The sequence below is a fragment of the Ambystoma mexicanum genome, chromosome 1q (genome assembly GCF_040938575.1).
Source record: "Ambystoma mexicanum isolate Mex_15411 chromosome 1q, UKY_AmexF1_1, whole genome shotgun sequence".
Taxonomy (NCBI): domain Eukaryota; kingdom Metazoa; phylum Chordata; class Amphibia; order Caudata; family Ambystomatidae; genus Ambystoma; species Ambystoma mexicanum.
This window is the reverse complement of record NC_090922.1, coordinates 812,219,058-812,240,389: the sequence shown is the minus strand read 5'-3', so window position 1 is coordinate 812,240,389 and position 21,332 is coordinate 812,219,058. Positions and strand designations below refer to the sequence as shown.

At 43.9% G+C, this 21,332-nt stretch overlaps 1 protein-coding gene across 1 annotated transcript in view; it reads right to left on the bottom strand.

Annotated features, from left to right (window-relative positions):
* Window positions 1-6,927: 6,927 nt before the first annotated feature.
* Window positions 6,928-21,332, bottom strand: part of LOC138536951 (uncharacterized) — a 56,558-nt gene continuing 42,153 nt past the window's right edge. Inside the window, exons 8-9 of the mRNA XM_069641415.1 lie at window positions 15,414-15,480; window positions 6,928-15,323 (exon numbers count right to left, since the gene is read on the bottom strand). Coding sequence (XP_069497516.1) covers window positions 8,079-15,323; window positions 15,414-15,480 — 7,312 coding nt within the window. The 3' untranslated portion in view covers window positions 6,928-8,078. The remainder of the gene's footprint in view (window positions 15,324-15,413; window positions 15,481-21,332) is intronic.

The following is a 21,332-nucleotide window of genomic DNA, read 5'->3' as shown; positions in this document are numbered from 1 at the left end:
AAAGCCCTTAAAGAACTAGGCTACTACTTGGAAGAATTACACGGAGACAGAGTGATTCCTAGCCACACCTCGATTGGAATAAAGGACAGAGATCACACATACATCAGAGGCCGTGTACCCCCATACAAGACAGACACTTCCCCAAGAGACCGAGCTTCATATCACGCTTCGCCCAATTTTCATCGAGGCAATAAAGCTCAAGTCAGGAGCGAAAGGAAGACTTTTGAGGCCAACCATGACGATCATGTACGCCACCGGGGCTCACACTACAGACCTTATAAAAACGTCGAGAAAAATAGAATCGGGAACCAAGAAGAGAAGAGCCCACTTGGAAAACAGTACGGAAGGGCCCCTAACTGGGAGACGAGAAAATCTGGCAACTACAGAGACAGACGGGAAATGCAGCTCACACCAATCAAAACCCATCAATGGCATAAAAGTACGCTGAGTGGGTCCATGAGCGAACACATCGAAAAACAGAGTAACAGGGTTTCAGATCGTGACCTGAAGGGATCCCTGCAGAACTGGAAGTCACCAAGGGACCAAGCATACTCCAGAAACAGCACAAGTGAACTATACAATCATTCACGCGCCCATCGGCAAGATCCGGAAAAAAAAAGATGGTCCGGGACGCAGAAAAGTCTCTCACCAGAAATAAGAAGATAGCCACGATCAACCACGAAAGGAGTCAACGAAGATCCTGACAACCCTCATCAGACCGCAAGTAAATTAAAAATGGGGTCATGGAACACAAGAGGATTCTCCCACTTGACACTCAAATCAGACGTGCAATTGGGGTCATTCGACCTCCTTTGTCTACAGGAGACGTGGCTCCTAAAGAAGCCAACATTAGACAGCTTCGAAATTGACTTCTCTCCAAGCCACACAAGGAACACTAGGAAAGCCCACCACAGGCCTCCTGACAGCAGTCAGAATCTGCAGTGGCCTACAACTTAAACAAACAATACTATCGAATGCGTCAATCCTAGCGTCCTTGATATCAGAACTGAAGTCTGGAGAGGGGGTGAACGAGAACAAACCAACATTGTATTTAGTGATAAACACATACTGGAATCCAAAAGTCGTGAAGGAAGCAATACTCCTTGAAACCATCGGACAACTAATAGAGTCCTGCCTAAATATGATGGCACTAGACCACATCATAATATGCGGAGACTTAAACTTGACACTACCCAACATTGGCCAAACTACACCAAACAGGGACCCATACTCCGCAGTGGTACCCAAAGACTCTTCGACAACTCGAGACTCTGATCGGAGAGGTAAAGGATGGGAACTCCTTATGGACGCACTTGATCTTCACAACCTTCATTACTGGACCTCTCACACAGCAAACTGTATTCCAACTTGGGAACAAGGTTCTTGTAAGGCCTTTCTGGATCACATATACGTATCCAGAAACCTGCTCGCAAAGACATCTGCATTCGAAGTCATAAGAACCAAGAACAGTGACCATAACCTCCTGATGGCCATATGGTCAGCCCCAGAACGGAAATCGGAGGCAAACAGACAGAAAATGACCTCGTCTATACTTACTAACGGCGCAGGGACTAGATTAAGACTCACTGCTGAAGCAATAAGAAACATCACAAAGACCTACGAAAGAACTACTGTTGCTCCAGGGGAAGTAAATACACCTGACTATTAGCCCCTGTTGATCCCTTACCACCAACAAAGGAACGTTCAAGCCCTAGTCAAAAAGCCACACCACACGTATAACAAGCAATTGGTGGAGAAAAGAAGAGAATTGAGAAGAATCTTACGCAAAGCGAAATCTCGCCCCTCAAAACTAACAGAGGAGGCAGCAGTATCCGCGAAAAAATCTTACAAAAATTGGCTTAAATCACACCGTGCAATTCTGTACCAAGAAGATTCTGAGAACATGTTAAGGATCCTAAGTGGGAAACAATCTAAAAACTTCTGGGCACTGATTGACCCGAAAGGAGACAATTCAAATAACGCTTTAGCAAATTCAATTGGAGAGACGCAGTGGAGATCCTTTTTCTCGGATATGTTTGCCTTACCAGAGGTAACATCCAAGAACCCACACAGTTTCAAAAAAATCAATGGGATATTGAAAAGGACGAAAAGGAAATCTGCGAAAAAATAAGGAAACTGAATAACTCCCGGGCACCTGGACCCGACGGAATCTCCAATGTGGACCTCAAAAATAACAGTGAAGCATGGGGAGCACTAATATCGCGAATATTCCAACAATGCGCCGACTCCCAATCGATTCCGAAATCCTGGAAGCTATCAAATGTGATCCCAATTTTCAAGAAAGGCGATAAAGCCAAACCAGAGGGTAACATCCAAGAACCCACACAGTTTCAAAAAAATCAATGGGATATTGAAAAGGACGAAAAGGAAATCTGCGAAAAAATAAGGAAACTGAATATCTCCCGGGCACCTGGACCCGACGGAATCTCCAATGTGGACCTCAAAAATAACAGTGAAGCATGGGGAGCACTAATATCGCGAATATTCCAACAATGCGCCAACTCCCAATCGATTCCGAAATCCTGGAAGCTATCAAATGTGGTCCCAATTTTCAAGAAAGGCGATAAAGCCAATCCAGCAAACTATCGGCCAATCGCCTTACTGGACACCATTGGAAAATTATTCGGAACTTTTCTTCTGGATAATTTCAAGACATGGGTCGTCTCCTCTGAATTACACGACGACTTTCAGACAGGATTTGTAAAAAATATCGGAACATTGGCAAACATAATGCTACTGAGTGTTCTGAAAGCCAAGGTGTTAGAGGGACGACCAAAGATATACCTGGCTTTTATAGACCTCTCTCATGCATTTGATACGGTCAATAGAGAGCTACTTTGGACAAAACTGAGGTCACGGAACTGTCCGCCTCCAATCCTGAATCCAATCATAGAGCTGTATTCCGGAACATCTATGAGGGTTAGACTCAACGGAAACGGCCAACTTTCAGAGGAGATCAGCACTTACAGAGGCGTTAAACAAGGGTGCCCACTTGCCCCCGCATTGTACAATGCGTTCATCGGCGACTATCAAAACTGGGACCTCACTGTTAGAACATTCCCCCCCAAAATTGGAGATGAAAAAGTTGGAAGACTACTCTACGCTGACGACATTTTATTATTGGATCAAACCGCCATAGGACTACAACGTAAACTTACCTCGCTCTCAGAATATCTTGAGGTTAACGACCTGATTCTAAATTCAGCAAAAACAAAAATAATGATTCTTGAAAAAACCACAACACAAAAAGAAAAATCAAAATGTTCTTTGGCGGGAGAGAGATTGGAGAAAGTAAAATCATTCCGTTATCTGGGAGTCACGATCAATACAGACCGCTTTGAAACTCCCATGCAGGAATCCTTGATCGCCAAGACCAAAATCATGATGACACAAGCTCGATTGATGGACAAAAAATATGGAAAATTCTCACTAAAACCAGTGCTGAACTTCTACACAGCGAAAGCAGTACCCGCCATCACTTATGGTGCAGAGGCGATGCTCATCATTCCGGAGCGAATATGGCTGAAACTGGAAGGCTTATTTTGGAGGAAAATTCTATCACTCCCAAATTCTACCCCGATGGCTTCGATCCGCAGAGAAATCAATGTCATCTCTTTAAAAGGAAGAGTTAAGCTAAACACTCTAATGCTGAGCAGGAAAATCAGGCTATCCTCTGAGAAGATCTTCAAGGTAATAAAGGAAGAACTCAATAAAGGAGAGAATAACATTCTAGCCTCTTGGGAGCAAAGAAACACGGAAACCCTCGATGAAATCGGAAGCTCATGGGAAGAATTGGAAAATAACCCCACCAGAACAATAAAAAAATTCAAACAAATGGATTGGATTAAAACGCTGGAAGAAGCGGCTAAATACAAACTGACTGCAGACCTTCCAGTGAACCAACAAAAACAGAACGAACCCATGAGCTATCTACTACAAGGCCTAGTAAGCAAATTAGAAATACATTTCTAAGGGCTAGGCTGAATCTCTTACATACGAAAGAAATCTTATTCATCAGGGGTTCTGCACCGAACAACCTCTGCAGATTCTGCAACAAACCAGAAACAGTGGAAACCCTGAGGCACCTCTTGCTGTCATGCCCGGAACTGGCCGCAAAAAGAGTGACACACATGGGACATTTATCCAAAAACAGCCGGTGCGGAGAGGAAGAATACTGGTGGAACATCCTGATGTCAGGGGCAAACGTAAAATCAGTATCTGCAGTCGGTCAGTTCCTTCAGAATATAAACCTGAAGAAAGAAGAGGCAACCTGAGAGCAACCGGGAAAACTAAAATCCCTATCCGACCAGGCGATGAAGCGGAAGGAAAAAAAAAAAAAAAAAAAAAGAAGCCTTTTCATGTTCACTCCATTTGTAAAAACTGTGAAAACAGTTGAATCAAAAAAAAAAAAAAAAAAAAAAAAGATAGAATTGTAAAAGATTAGCTCCTGTCACATCTAGACAGAATTGTGAATGTCAGCTTGCATCACATCTAGATAGAATTGTAAAGATTAGCTCACGTCACATCTAGACAGACTTGTGAAGGTTAGAATTGCATCACATCTAGACAGAATTGTAATACTAGGTTGCGCCACATCTAGACAGAATTGTGAAGATTAGTATTGTGTCACTTCTAGACAGAATTGTAATACTAGCTTGCATCACATCCAGATAGAATTGTAAAAGATTAGCTTGCGTCACATCTAGACAGAATTGTGAATGTCAGCTTGTATCACATCTAGATAGAACTGTAAAAGATAAGCTTGCATCACATCCAGACAGAATTGTGAAGAGGAGCGTTGCACCACATCTAGACAGGATGGTGAAGATTAGCATGTGTCGCTTCTAAATAGCGATGCCACTGACCTACCCCACTAAACAATCTCACCCCTCTGCATACACCTCTCACACTCTACAAATACACAACCACACCTCCAAAGCACTACAAACGGTTTATAGTCATAATATCGAAAAAATAATGTCGAATTACAAAAATGTCGAATTCAAAAATGTCGAATTCAAAAATGTCGAAAACACATACATATAATAGAAAAAGTCATTAATTCGAAAATAAAATGTCGAAAAAAAAATCGGAAAACCAATGTTAAAATAACTATGTAAAATGTCACACATACTAATGTTTTTTATTGGGGGGGGTCCCCAGACCCCCCATCCCAAACCCCTACCCCAACCCTCCACTCCTCCCCATCCCCCCCAACACCCCCATGGATATACCTTTAATTTTTTAAAAAAAGTATTTAATAAAACATTAATTAAATAATTAATTATTAAAAAAAACCATTCCAAACCCCTAGCCCAACCCCCCCCTCCTCCCCATCCCCCCCACCCACCATGGATATACCTTTAACCATTTAAAAAAATTATGTTTTATAAACTATAATTAATTAATTATTTATTTAAACATTAATTCGAAAAAAAATTCGACATTTTTGTAATTCGACATTTTTATTTTCGAATAAATATTTTCGACATTTTGACTTTCGAAATTATTGTATTCGACATTATGACTGGACACCACTACAAACCGCACACACTTCACTACATCGCAAGAACGAAACATAACCCACTTAGCCTCGCACAACACATGAAGAATACCAACCAAAAAGCACACCTAAGCTCAGCGAACAGTGTTAACCGAACTGAGGCTGCCAACAGCACATCACAGCTCCATTGCTCTTTTTCCCGCTCAACCTTACTAACCCATCCCACCCTGTTTTCCTTTTCAGATCTGCTTGAGCCCCAGGAGACCACTACAGTGGTGATCGTGTGCAGTATGAATATCCTTTAACATAACGTAATATAGTAGAGCGTGGTTAGCTAGAAACCAACAGATACCAGGAGCTACGTTTGGCTCGTAGAGCCAACTGGTGCCTTCCAAACATCTAAATGTTACATTAACTGAGCATTTTCAAATGTTAATAAAGAAGAATTAGAACACATCTAATATACATTTAAACACAATGGTTCATTCGAAATGGACAACAAGTTAAAGGCGCCCATCTGGTAGCTCCTGGTTCCCCTGCAGTAGCTCCTGCCTACAGGGTGATGCCCAACACCCAGGGGCTAGTAGCTGGTGCTCATCAAATCTCAATTCCGAACCCTGCAGCCAGTCCTAATTGAGAATTATATGCTGCCTGAAGTGTAAACAGAAAGAAGTGCATAAATAGCAGCTGTGTGAGTCCCACACTCTGAATCTGAGGGCTGTTGTCTCCTAGATGAGCCCTGGGAGCAGTATCGAAAGAGAATCAGAAAAGAATAGAGTAGAGAATGAGAAGTGCTTTTGGGATCTCTACATATTTATTTATTGGTTATTGGTAAATTGCACTATGCAGCAAAAATTGTGTTTCAACGCACATAAATCAACACGTTCCTGGGTAGGCTTGAGCCACCTGCCTTTGGGTAAACAGCCAAACGCGCTAACCAGTTGCGCCACAGAGACGGATCAATCAGAACAAACATGAAAGGCCCTTCCACCTAAATGAATTCACCTTTTGTGATGTGCTTAATACCAGAGACCAGTCTCTAAGCATTGGACCGGGATTTGAGCCTACAAACGCATTGCTCCTGAGCTATCCTGCTGGCCCACAGAGAAGAAAGACGATTGGTTGTGCAGAAAGGACACAGAAAAACACATTGGGAGTCAGAGAGAATAAAGAGTGAGAGAACGCAAGATAACAGAGCGCAACAGGGAAGGAATATGGAACAGATGGACCGATGGAATACATTTGCAAATGGTGATTTGCATTTGGTCAATGTGACTTATTTTCACTGACAATCTAACCGATACCCTTCAAGAAGTCAACTATCAAATCTTGTTCAGGTACTTAGTTGCATTAAATCAGGGGCAGAGACACACAAGGGTTCATTCATCAAAAAGCACACAATGTTTCATTAATCAAAAGCGTTTATTATAAAGGTATAGAACATAAGGTTGCACATGTAGTTGAGAACCAGGTTGAAATCTGGGCTCATGGTCGCCTCATAGATCTGAGGTCATCAGCAGTCTGGTGAGGCCTCGGATTCTCTTGCTGGAGAGTGAGAAAGAGTTTCTTATGGAATCATAGACCTCAAGATGGCAACCAGGTCCGCAAGAAAAATACTGCTCCTCATTCCTGATCAGTCGTCTTTGGGCAAATGACTGGTGTTCTTGCAATGTCCTTAGACCTCACAAAGTATAAATTGCTTCTCCAAGCATCAACAAGCAGTTTGTTAAACACAGGCTGCGGGTATCCACATAGCTATATCACCCTCTTCAGTCCCTCTCCACTCCCCCATTATCTAAATATAACAAAATGTAAGGCACTTGCAAATGTACTGGTGGCAGCTTGTGTGTCTCCAACTTGCGGAACAAACACTCAGCTGTTCGACTCAAAGCACAAGTACTACTACATCTGGGTGTCAACTCTAAAGGAAACCATACTACTGTTGTTCTTAGTTCTTACAGAAATCGTAGAGTTACTGTTTGCGTTGGAAGGAGTAATCAGGTATTGTTTATGTTTTCCGGTAGCGGTTGCCCTTTGAGGAATGTCTCTTTTGGAATTGCGGCATGCAAGATCTGCGACGTCTTCAGCTCAAATGTCTCACTACAGTTGTCTTCTGCAACACTGGCGATTTGTATGGTGAGTAGAGTGGTAGAGTTCTAAGGAACATTTTCCTGGGCCTTAAAGATGAACGTTGGCGGTCTCACATCTTAACTTAACCCTAACAGGAGGTTTGGTGGCAGAGGCGTCCAGGTTTGAGGACGTTTTGGGTGGTCTGAGCAGAGATGCTTGGGTCTTGCTGTCAGGAATCTACACACATGGGATGTGCATACATCAGGGGTCTTAATGGCATGAAAATGAATGCTGGGTATAAAATGTCCAGGGATATTATTGGCAGGTGTTTGAACTCATATGTACACAAGAGATATAATCACAAGGGTATGACAATCAGGGAATTTAACACATGGCTATGTCAACCAGGTGTATGCATGCTAGGGATTTGAATTGTAGATTTCGAAGCATCTTGGTTATGTGTCCAAGAGATACTGCCAAACATCTATGCTCCTGGGGCATGGGCACCTGACATGTGAATGACAGAGCTGTGAGCACTCGTGGCATGTGGACCAGACATATGAAAGCCAGAGCTCTGGACACCTGCGGCATGTGAACCAGATATCTGCATTCCAGCCATATTCCTTCCAGGAATCTCAACATGCAGACCCTGCACCCTGGATATATGATTAACAGCACTCTCAGCCCTTGTGGCATGTGAACCAGACATATGACTACCCATCAAATGCATGCCAGGGTGCTCAGCACCTAGACCATGTGCACCAGTCAAATGAATGCCAGCCAAATGTCCCCCTGTGGCATGAGCACCTGCAATATGCATGCCAGCAATTTGCTGGCCAGAGATCTCAGCACCTGGGACATGTAAACCAGATATATGACTACCAGAGCTCTGAGCACCTGCTTCATGGGACCCAGACATATGAATACCCGTCAAATGCATGCCGTGGCTCTCAGCGCCTTGACCATGTGCACCAAGAATATGAACACCAGCCAAATGTTCCCCTGTGGCATGAGCACCTGCAATATGCATGCCAGCAATTTGCTTGCCAGCAATCTCCGCACCTGGGACATGTAAACCAGATATATGATTACCAGAGCTCTGAGCACTTGTTTCATGGGACCCAGACATATGAATACCCATCAAATGCATGCCAGGGTGCTCAGCACCTTGACCATGTGCACCAGTTAGATGAATACCAGCCAAATGTTCCCCTGTGGCATGAGCACCTGCAATATGCATGCCAGCAATTTGCTTGCCAGCAATCTCCGCACCTGGGACATGTAAACCAGATATATGATTACCAGAGCTCTGAGCACTTGTTTCATGGGACCCAGACATATGAATACCCATCAAATGCATGCCAGGGTGCTCAGCACCTTGACCATGTGCACCAGTTAGATGAATACCAGCCAAATGTTCCCCTGTGGCATGAGCACCTGCAATATGCATGCCAGCAATTTGCTTGCCAGAGATCTCAGCACCTGGGACATGTAAACCAGATATATGATTACCAGAGTTCTGAGCACCTGCTGCATGGGAACCAGATATATGAATACCCGTCAAATGCATGCCGTGGCTCTCAGCGCCTTGACCATGTGCACCAGGAATATGAACACCAGTCAAATGTTCCCTGGTGGCATGAGCACCTGCAATATGAATGCCAGCAATTTGCTTGCCAGAGATCTCAGCACCTGCGACATGTAAACCAGATATATGATTACCAGAGCTCTGAGCACCTGTTTCATGGGAACCAGATATATGAATACCCATCAAATGCATGCCAGGGTGCTCAGAACCTAGACCATGTGTGCCAGGCAGATGAACACCAGCCATATGCTCCCGTGTGGCATGAGCCCCTGCAAAATGAACACCAGCCATATGCATGCCAGGGGCATGTTGCTCGGGGATATGCACACCAGGTACTTCAAGACCTGGTACTTGCTTCCCAGGGATATGCTTTCCAGGTAACTCAAATCCTGGTATATGGTAACCAGGCATGTGAATACCCGAGATGTTAAAACTGTGACTCATATTGGCAAGGACATCAAAACCAGGAATATGCGTACCAGGGTACTGAATGCCAGGGATATAAAAGCCATGCATATGCATGCCAGGTTTCTCCACACCTGAGACATGTTGCTCAGGGAAATGCACACCAGGTACCTCGAAACCTGGTACTTGCTTACCAGGGATATGCATTCCAGGTAACTCAAATCCTGGTATATGGTAACCAGGCATGTGAATACCTGAAATGTTAAAACTGTGACTCATATTGGTAAGGACATCATAACCAGGAATATGCATACCAGGGTACTGAATGCCAGGGATATAAAAGCCATGCATATGCATGCCAGGTTTCTCCACACCTGAGACATGTTGCTCAGGGAAATGCACACCATGTACCTCGAAACCTGGTACTTGCCTACCAGGGATATGCATTCCAGGTAACTCAAATCCTGGTATATGGTAACCAGGCATGTGAATACCTGAAATGTTAAAACTGCGACTCATATTGGCAAGGACATCATAACCAGGAATATGCATACCAGGGTACTGAATGCCAGGGATATAAAAGCCATGCATATGCATGCCAGGTTTCTCCACACCTGAGACATGTTGCTCAGGGATATGCACACCAGGTACCTCAAAACCTGGTACTTGCTTACCAGGGATATGCATTCCAGGTAACTCAAATCCTGGTATATGGTAACCAGGAATGTGAATACCTGAGATGTTAAAACTGTGACTCATATTGGCAAGGACATCATAACCAGGAATATGCGTACCAGGGTAATGAATGCCAGGGATATAAAAGCCATGCATGTGAAGACCAGGTTTCTCCCCACCTGAGATATGTTGCTCAGGGATATGCACACCAGGTACCTCAAAACCTGGTACTTGCCTACCAGGGATATGCATTCCAGGTAACTCAAATCCTGGTATATGGTAACCAGGAATGTGAATACCTGAGATGTTAAAACTGTGACTCATATTGGCAAGGACATCATAACCAGGAATATGCGTACCAGGGTAATGAATGCCAGGGATATAAAAGCCATGCATGTGAAGACCAGGTTTCTCCCCACCTGAGATATGTTGCTCAGGGATATGCACACCAGGTACCTCAAAACCTGGTATTTGCTTACCAGGGATATGCACACCAGGTACCTCAAAACCTGGTATTTGCTTGCCAGGGATATGCATTCCAGGTAACACAAACCCTGGTATATGGTAACCAGGCATGTGTATACCCGAAATGTTAAAACTGCGACTCATATTGGCCAGCACTTCAAGCCCAGGAATATGTGTACCAGGGAAATGAATGCCAGGGATATGAAAGCCATGCATATGAAGGCCAGGTTTGCCCTCACCTGAGACATGTTGCTCAGGGATATGCACACCAGGTACCTCAAAACCTGGTATTTGCTTACCAGGGATATGCATTCCAGGTAACTCAAATCCTGGTATATGGTAACCAGGCATGTGAATACCTGAGATGTTAAAACTGTGACTCATATTGGCAAGGACATCATAACCAGGAAAATGCGTACCAGGGAAATGAATGCCAGGGATATGAAAGCCATGCATATGAATGCCAGGTTTCTCCCCACCTGAGAGATGTTGCTCAGGAATGTGCATACCAGGTACCTCAAGACCTGGTGCTTGCTTACCGGGGATATGCACACCATGTATCTCAACACTTGGTGCTTGCTTACCGGGCATATGCACACCATGTATCTCAAGACCTGGTGCTTGCTTACCGGGGATATGCACACCATGAATTTCAAGGCCTGGTGCTTGCTTCCCGGGGAAATTCAAACCATGTATCTCAACACTTGGTGCTTGCTTACCAGGGATATGCGTACCATGCATCTCAAGACCTGGTGCTTGCTTACCGGGGATATGTACACCATGTATCTCAAGACCTGGTGCTTGCTTACCGGGCATATGCACACCATGTATCTCAAGACCTGGTGCTTGCTTACTGGGGATATGCACACCATGAATTTCAAGGCCTGGTGCTTGCTTCCCGGGGATATGCACACCATGAATCTCAAGAACTGACTCTTGCTTACCGGGGATATGCACACCATGTTTCTCAACACTTGGTGCTTGCTTACCGGGGATATGTGCACCATTTATCCCAACACCTGGTGCCTGCTTACTGGGGATATGCACACCATGTATCTCAAGACCTGGTGCTTGCTTACCAGGGATATGCGTACCATGCATCTCAAGACCTGGTGCTTGCTTACCGGGGATATGTACACCATGTATCTCAAGACCTGGTGCTTGCTTACCGGAGATATGCACACCATGTATCTCAAGACCTGGTGCTTGCTTAGCGGGATTATGCACACCATGTATCTCAAGACCTGGTGCTTGCTTACCGGTGATATGCACACCATGTATCTCAAGACCTGGTGCTTGCTTACCGGGGATATGTACACCATGTATCTCAAGGCCTGGTGCTTGCTTACCGGGGATATGCACACCATGTATCTCAAGGCCTGGTGCTTGCTTCCCGTGCATATGCACACCATGTATCTCAAGGCCTGGTGCTTGCTTCCCGTGCATATGCACACCATGTATCTCATGACCTGGTGCTTGCTTACCGGGGATATGCACACCATATATCTCAAGACCTGGTGCTTGCTTACCAGGGATATGCACACCATGTATCTCAAGGCCTGGTGCTTGCTTACCGGGGATATGCACACCATGTATCTCAAGACCTGGTGCTTGCTTACCGGGGATATGCACACCATGTATCTCAAGACCTGGTGCTTGCTTACCGGGCATATGCACACCATGTATCTCAAGACCTGGTGCTTGCTTACCGGGGATATGCACACCATGTATCTCAAGACCTGGTGCTTGTTTACCGGGGATATGCACACCATGTATCTCAAGACCTGGTGCTTGCTTACCGGGGATATGCACACCATGTATCTCAAGACCTGGTGCTTGCTTACCGGGGATATGCACACCATGTATCTCAAGGCCTGGTGCTTGCTTACCGGGGATATGCACACCATGTACCTCATGGCCTGGTGCTTGCTTCCCGTGCATATGCACACCATCTATCTCAAGGCCTGGTGCTTGCTTACCGGGGATATGCACACCATGTATCTCAAGGCCTGGTGCTTGCTTCCCGTGCATATGCACACCATGTATCTCAAGACCTGGTGCTTGCTTACCGGGGATATGCGCACCATGTATCTCAAGACCTGGTGCTTGCTTACCGGGGATATGCACACCATGTATCTCAAGACCTGGTGCTTGCTTACCGGGGATATGCACACCATGTATCTCAAGGCCTGGTGCTTGCTTCCCGGGCATATGCACACCATGTATCTCAAGACCTGGTGCTTGCTTACCGGGAATATGCACACCATGTATCTCAAGACCTGGTGCTTGCTTACCGGGGATATGCACACCATGTATCTCAAGACCTGGTGCTTGCTTACCGGGGATATGCACACCATGTATCTCAAGGCCTGGTGCTTGCTTACCGAGGATATGCACACCATGTACCTCATGGCCTGGTGCTTTCTTCCCGTGCATATGCACACCATCTATCTCAAGGCCTGGTGCTTGCTTACCGGGGATATGCACACCATGTATCTCAAGGCCTGGTGCTTGCTTCCCGTGCATATGCACACCATGTATCTCATGACCTGGTGCTTGCTTACCGGGGATATGCGCACCATGTATCTCAAGCCCTGGTGCTTGCTTACCGGGGATATGCGCACCATGTATCTCAAGGCCTGGTGCTTGCTTACCGGGGATATGCGCACCATGTATCTCAAGACCTGGTGCTTGCTTGCCGGGGATATGCGCACCATGTATCTCAAGACCTGGTGCTTGCTTACCGGGCATATGCGCACCATGTATCTCAAGACCTGGTGCTTGCTTACCGGGGATATGCGCACCATGTATCTCAAGACCTGGTGCTTGCTTACCGGGGATATGCACACCATGTATCTCAAGACCTGGTGCTTGCTTACCGGGGATATGCACACCATGTATCTCAAGGCCTGGTGCTTGCTTCCCGGGCATATGCACACCATGTATCTCAAGACCTGGTGCTTGCTTCCCGTGCGTATGCACACCATGCATTTCAAGACCTGGTGCTTGCTTACCAGGGATATGCACACCATGTATATCAAGACCTGTTGCTTGCTTACCGGGGATATGCACACCATGTATCTCAAGGCCTGGTGCTTGCTTCCCGGGCATATGCGCACCATGTATCTCAAGACCTGGTGCTTGCTTCCCGTGCATATGCACACCATGCATTTCAAGACCTGGTGCTTGCTTACCAAGGATATGCACACCATGCATCTCAAGACCTGGTGCTTGCTTACCGGGGATATGCACACCATGCATATCAAGAGCTGGTGCTTGCTTACCGGGGATGTGCACACCATGTATTTCAAGGCCTGCTGCTTGTTTTCCGGGCATATGCGCACCATGTATCTCAAGACCTGGTGCTTGCTTACCGGGGATATGCGCACCATGCATTTCAAGACCTGGTGCTTGCTTACCGGGGATATGCGTACCATGCATCTCAATATCTGGTGCTTGCTTACCGAGGATATGCACACCATGCATCTCAAGACCTGGTGCTTGCTTGCCATGTATCTCAGGACCTGGTGCTTGCTTATTGGGGATATGCACACCATGTATCTCAAGACCTGGTGCTTGTTTACCGGGGATATGCACACCGTGTATCTCATGACCTGGTGCTTGCTTACCGGGGATATGGACACCATGTATCACTATACCTGGTGCTTGCTTAGCGGGATTATGCACACCATGCATCTCAAGACCTGGTGCTTGCTTGCCATGTATCTCAAGACCTGGTGCTTGCTTATTGGGGATATGCACACCATGTATCTCAAGACCTGGTGCTTGTTTACCGGGGATATGCACACCGTGTATCTCATGACCTGGTGCTTGCTTACCGGGGATATGCATACCATGTATCTCAAGACCTGCTTCATGTTTGTCAACGATGTGTTTCTCAGTTAGGATAGGGCTGTGGTTGTTGCTGGTACTCACTGACACACCTGCTTTATATGTACCAGGCATTTGAATGGCAGGAATGGGAATGGCAGCAATATTAGTGCCTTGCACATGTTCGTTGGGGTTTTGTTTACCAGGGATATGAATTACAGGGCTCTCAAATTTGGGCACATGTGTACCAGGGATATGAAAGCCCGGTGAACGGACACCGGGGACATGACTACTGGGAATGTTAATTTTGGGGTGTTCCCTGCTTGGCATATTATATCCGGAGATGTGAGAACCTGGGATATAAATCTTGGAGGTGTGTGAACCAGGGATGGCAATGCCAGGTCTTTGAAAGCCTGGCATAAGAAAACTTGGAATAAGAGAGTTAAGGAAACCAGAGCCTGGTAAATAAGTTCCAGGGGCATGAATGCCAGGGATATGAAAGCCATGAGCCTCAAAGCTAGGGATTTCCATTCCAGGGAATTGAGCTCTGGGAAAGGTAATTCCTGCGATGCTTGCGGGCTGCCCAATATCAGGTGGTGCAACAAGCATAAAGGATGACGAGTAGCTCCCAAAATGATGGCTGGTAACCCCGTTTCTGGTGGACTGATGGTAGGTGCCTTGGCCTGGCCTCTTCTCGACGGTGACTGTTCCACCGCTCCTGGGGACTTGCCCAGCATGAATGGCCGCCTGGCAAACAGAAGAGTCCTGCGAGGGAAGAAAAGATGCCTCTTAAAACCCAGATTCTTCTTTTTCATTCTGTTCATGTCTTTGAACTTTTACATTTGTTGCACTTACTTCGGTATAGATGTCTGTTCCCCAGACTTTGAAGTCCTGCGTCAGACATCCATCTGGGCACAAGACTCTGAAACGAGAGAAAACCAATGAGAAGAACTGCTTGTTTGGCCTTGTCCCCTTCTTAGGCAATACACATTTTCCTTTCAAAACTGAGACATTGGTTGAGCCTCCGAGTATTTAGCTGGTTAAAGACCTTCTCATTCTGTCATAAAGTCATACCTTAATAAACCTCACATGACAGCGCCCCCACGCCGCCAGTGTAGGAGTCCAAGTGAAAAAGAACCATCCTTGACCCAACTTTGCACTCCTTCCTGAGTCTATGCTTGGGACTCTTGTAAGCTGTGATTCTTCTTCATGGCCTTGTTTGACTAGCCCGCTCTTCACACCAAAAAACCACACTTGCAGAAAGTGGAAGTAAGACAGATTTGATGCACGTAAGCAGGTGCAGGCCATCAGATTGACATTTAGAGAGGCACAGCCAACTGTTGTAGAACCTAAGTGATTGTTCCTTAGAACATTCTGGCCAGGCGCAGCCTGCACGCGCCAGTAACACATGCATTAGTAACCAACACTACCACCCCCACACATGCCCCATTGAGAATAACTGGGGAGGGGGTTTAGATGACCTGCATCGTAATGCAACATCTGCAGTACTCTGTGTCTAGGGAACCTCTAGATGGCCATACCCGCCAAGCTTGATTGTCATGTTCTGTTCTCTATTAAGGACTCTAGTCAAGCTTGTAGCACCCCCTAAATGGGAGTGCAATGTAATACCCTGTTGCGACGGCTGTGGACTGGGTCATCCCTGCTATTGATCTGCGGCATAATGGACCACAGGCAGGCTGCGTCAGAGGTGTCATGCCTGCTAAACTTTACCCTTAAGTTGTTCCAAAATGTGAGCATTCGTTAGTTGGTAGGGCATGTGCTAAATTTGCCTCCACTGTTCTCTTCTGTGCCTGGATTATGAAATGGCCCAAACTCACCTGAAACGATTTGTTCTGTACATGGGGCTCTAGGCTGGATTGCTACGCCCTCAACAGCTGTCTAACGATCTGTTTCTCTGGCTGCCTTCTAGGTCATGTGCCAAAAGTGGGTGCTTCCCCAATTTCTTGCTATTGGGGGACCAGTTTCGAAAGAGGAAGATTCAGCAAGTGCTAATATATATAAATGGAAACTGGTTTCCCCTTCCTATGAATCACACATATTTGTAGTAGCACTACTTTATTCTTCACTCGCTTTCAGCATTTGGTCAAAACAGAGGGTTTTCTTATTCCAAAACATAAATTCATTATTTTTGTTAAAGGTTTTTTGTTATTTAAAATAACATCCGTGGTCTAGAACCATTATAAAGAACAAATACATTCATTACAACTTCACTTGGACAGATACTAACCCTCCAAAAAATATGTTGTGCCTAGGGGCAAGTAAGATGTGACTTTATCATCTGTGACACACCTTATCAACAAAATAGTTTTGAAATATTTCATAAAAGTCAAAAACAAGGACAATGTTCGTAAATCCTTTTGGACAAAGGGAAAAGCGGGGTGTACATCTGATAAATCCACACATCAAACAAAAGTCCCCTCAAGGAAATGTGTCAATTCATGGAATTGTAAAATAAGGATTACAAGTGTAATTCCCGCTCAAAAACTCTTGAGTAAAAGACAAGAAAAATCACAGGGTAAATACTCGAACAAATATATTTTTAAGACATTCCAACAGGCCAGTAAGGAAGGGAGGGACAGAATTCGAGAAGGCAAAGTGTCCCAAAGCCGTCAGACAGCAACAGAGAAAGCTTGTTGGCAAGTCCCAGCTCCTTAACAATATCAAATAAAAATGTTTTTGAATCTCAACTGTAATACAGTGGTAATTTAGCACAAAAAGGTTTTTTTTAATTAATATGGCTCAATGCGTTTCAAAAGGTTCCATCATTGTAAATTCAACACAAAATATTCATGTATGTTAAGCTACACACTACCAGGAAGTGAGGAAGACTGTGCACTCTAAAGAGACAGATCATTAGACACAAACTTGTAGATATTCTCCTCCTTATCAGCCTGTTAAGCATCAGAGACGAACTGGATTAAACAATCCACAGACCATTTGGATCATACTGTTGGGGCTTTAGTCATTCATCAAATCACCTCATGAATTAGGATTCAGGACCCTCTCTATAATCCCGATATCCACGTTAAGTATCAATTGACATGACCTATCCATTTCTAATCACGTATGTTTAGCTACTCATGTTCAGCTCTTGTAACATCAGACAGCAGCCATGCAGTTGGTGTCTTATTCTCTAGTTAAACTATTTTATTTTAATTACATTTTTTATTTTTCTATTAGTAGAGACTTAGTAAAAACATTGCGAAAATGTGGTCTGAGATTAATTATTCTGTTGTAGCACCACATGTCGTCTTGCAGGCAAGTGCAGTTCAAACGCACGTATGGGTGGCTCATTTCACTCATCTGTATGCCCCAGCCAAGTCCAGTGAGACACCGGAGCAAGGAATGTTTTCGTTGGCTTTTCATCTGAAGTTTGAGTTGTCGGACATCCTATTTCTCATTAATACGGCTAGCAAGTCAAAGGCTAGGGGTCCTAAGGGGCTCTCTAACCATACTCTTAAAAAACACCCTGAATTATGGACTTCGATTTTGTATAAAATATTTTCGCTCGTAAATGCGACCCAGACTCTTCCCAGATCATGGACCCAGGTGATTACAATCCCAATATACAAAAAGGGTGATAGACAGGACCCGAATAGTTATAGGCCCATCTCACTTCTCGATGTATCTGGTAAATTGTTCTGTCGGCTAATTTTAGAGAAGTTACAGCTATGGGTGAAGAGCAAAAAAATAATTGACGCGTTGCAAACAGGCTTTGTAAAGGGCCTTGCAACTACGCCTAACATAATCACCCTGAACATGATCCAAGCCCAGCAAGCGGAAAGAAGGCAGCCCTTGTATATGGGGTTTATCGACTTTAGAGCCGCTTTCGACTCAGTTGATGGATCTTTGCTGTACCAAAAGTTAAAATAGTATGAGTGTCCCCATTCTCTCATGTCACTAATAATTCTGTTTCACTCAAAAACATCAATGACAATGACATCACCTTAGATGGTAAATTATCTCCTGAAATTCTGACACAACGAGGTTTAAAACAGGGATGTGCACTGGCAATTTTTCTATTCAACTTCTTTATTATATATCTGGGTCGTGAATTTATGAATTGCAATGGTGATGCCCATAGGATAGGAGCCCAGAAAATCCCATATTTGTCATATGCGGATGACCTTGTTGTATTATCACAAACGTCGCAAGGTCTTCAACGTATGTTGTTACGGTTGGGAGATTATGTGCATGCAAATAACTTGGAGATTAACATAACGAAATCCCAAATATTAAGCTGTACCGTCAGTTCGGGGGCTATGAGACATCTTCATTTATTCTCATGGAAGCTTCAGGACACCAAATTAGTAAGCGCTACCCTATATAAATATCTTGGGGTGGTTATTAAGAATAGACAGACTAGGAGAGATGATGAGGCAACTGCCCGGAACAAACTTCAGCACTTAATCTCCCAGTCACGAATCTTAATTAATAAATTTGGGAAATTCTCTTTGAAGCATATTGTGCTTTTTTACAAAATGAAGGTGATGCCAATTACCCTATATGGTGTGGAAGGAAGTCTGCCAGAGAAGCAACAGTATTGGGATGCACTAGAATCAACATATTGGAAGCAGATTCAAGCCCTCCCAAATAGTGTCCCAATAGCGATCATACGCTACGAATTTGGATTGTTATCCCTCTACTGCCAGGCACTGTGGAGACAGTGCGCATTTTCCCACAAATGTTTTTTGGGACTAAAGAATGGAAGCATCCTAGAGGTAATAGGTTATAGCCCGCTTAAATCTGGAAATGTATTCCCTAGGACATGGCGGAATTATGTGATGGATAACTTGGTCGAAGCAGATGTATCCGTAGAATTGTTGTTATCGAATCCTGTTCGAGCTAAAGTTAAAATCTTTCAGGCTGATTGGGCCAGGAATATAACAAGGTGCATCCAATATAAAGACTTTAACATCTGAACTTTTGGAATGAAGCGTTATGGAATGATGGCGTCCTATTTAGTGAAATGTCCGTCGCCTAAGGTTCAGTCAGACTACTTAAGGTCCAGACTCAACCCATGGAGCACTTGCAAGGTTCTTTGTAAAAGGAAACTGTTGCCAATTGATCAAAACAATTGTAGATATTGCCTATCACTGCAACAAAGTGAAACATTACAACATCTGTTGGTGGAATGTAGTGCTTTAAATAAAGTACAAGCAAGATGTTTTGATAATGTATTTTCAATTCACACCGTGATGGAGAGCTATCAAATATGGCAAAGGTTTTCAAATACACGGGTGAGGGTACAGATAGCGCTAGTTCAATTTTTACAAATGATATTACCACGAGTGAAGGAAATGTAAAATGCAATAAGTGCAGGGAGCAATGATAGAGATTAATGGTGACTGTACTTATGCATAAGTCTAATCACTATAGAGCTTCTGTTCTGCATGTCTCGTGGTCCTTATGTTTTTTTTTATGGTGTTATGTGATTTTATGTTATTGTGGTAAAATAAGTATTGGTTAGGTTTGGTCGAGTTTTATATATTTTTATTGATTCGACGTTTCTGTATCCTAACAAGAGTGTCTATTTTCTATGTATTATTTTTTATATAATATATGGAAGTTTGATTTGATGTATGTTTGTATTAAATATTTGAAAAGTTGCGCTGCAACTAAAACAAATAATAAAAAATAAAAAAATTAGTAGAGACCTTTCTTATAACATGCATATTATAACGTGGCATTTCTTTAGAATTTCATTGTGATATATACTACATTATGCAATAAGGACTTAAGCAGTTCATTGAATATGGTTACGTGCCTTTACTTCGAAAAAATATACACCGAGGGCATGTTTTACCAATTTTCTTTTACCAAAAACTGTTTCACCGAATTTACATGCATAAAGTGAAACGAGTTTATACACCGAAACACTTTCACTGTAAAGAGCTTTGGTATATAAACACTTCATTTTTTTAAATGTAAAATCGGTAAATGCACTTTATGTAAAATAAAATCAGTACAACATGCACTCTGATGACTTGCATAACCAGGCGCTGTCCACTTCAAAAATTACTCGCTGACACTACACAAGTCAGCATCAGTGAGTAATTTCAGAAATGGACAGCGCCTGATTACTTGCATGCAGTCATCAATCAAGTTCAGCACTGGTAGCGCCTTAAGACTTTTATTTTATTTTGTTATTGGCCCCCCCAAACCCATGTTTTATGCCCTTAAGAAACCCCCAAACATTCGAGAGCTTTGTCATCTGAAAATATTTACTGAAATACGTTTTCATCGAAAAATTCAGTGAATGATTTTTTCAATGACAAAGTCTTTCAGTAAATGTTTTTAGATGAAAAAGCTCTCAATGTAAGTTCATTCAGTGAATAGTATTAAATATTTGGCTGATTTGTCTCGGCCTTTGACAGTGTGCAGGGTACAGGAGTTCCCTCATTGTTGGGAACTCTTATCTCGTTTTCGTAAGTGTGCGAAGGGTCAGAGTGCGTAGTGCAAGAGGGTATGTCTTGTGGGTGGCATAAGAGTGTGTGTTGTATGGATGTGTGGCATTAGATTGTCTGGCATGTAAGTGTCGAGTGTGCGAGGATATGGCATATCAGTGTTTGGCTTATGAGTCACGTATCATTGTTTGATATACACACATATGAAATGCACATGCCCAATACACCTCTTGTATATTAAAGCTAACATTGAAGACTGACTGACTATACGTATCGGAGACGTATACGAGATTGACATTTCTTTAAATAAAAATGTGCCTGTTCGCCTGGTGAAATATAAAAGAAT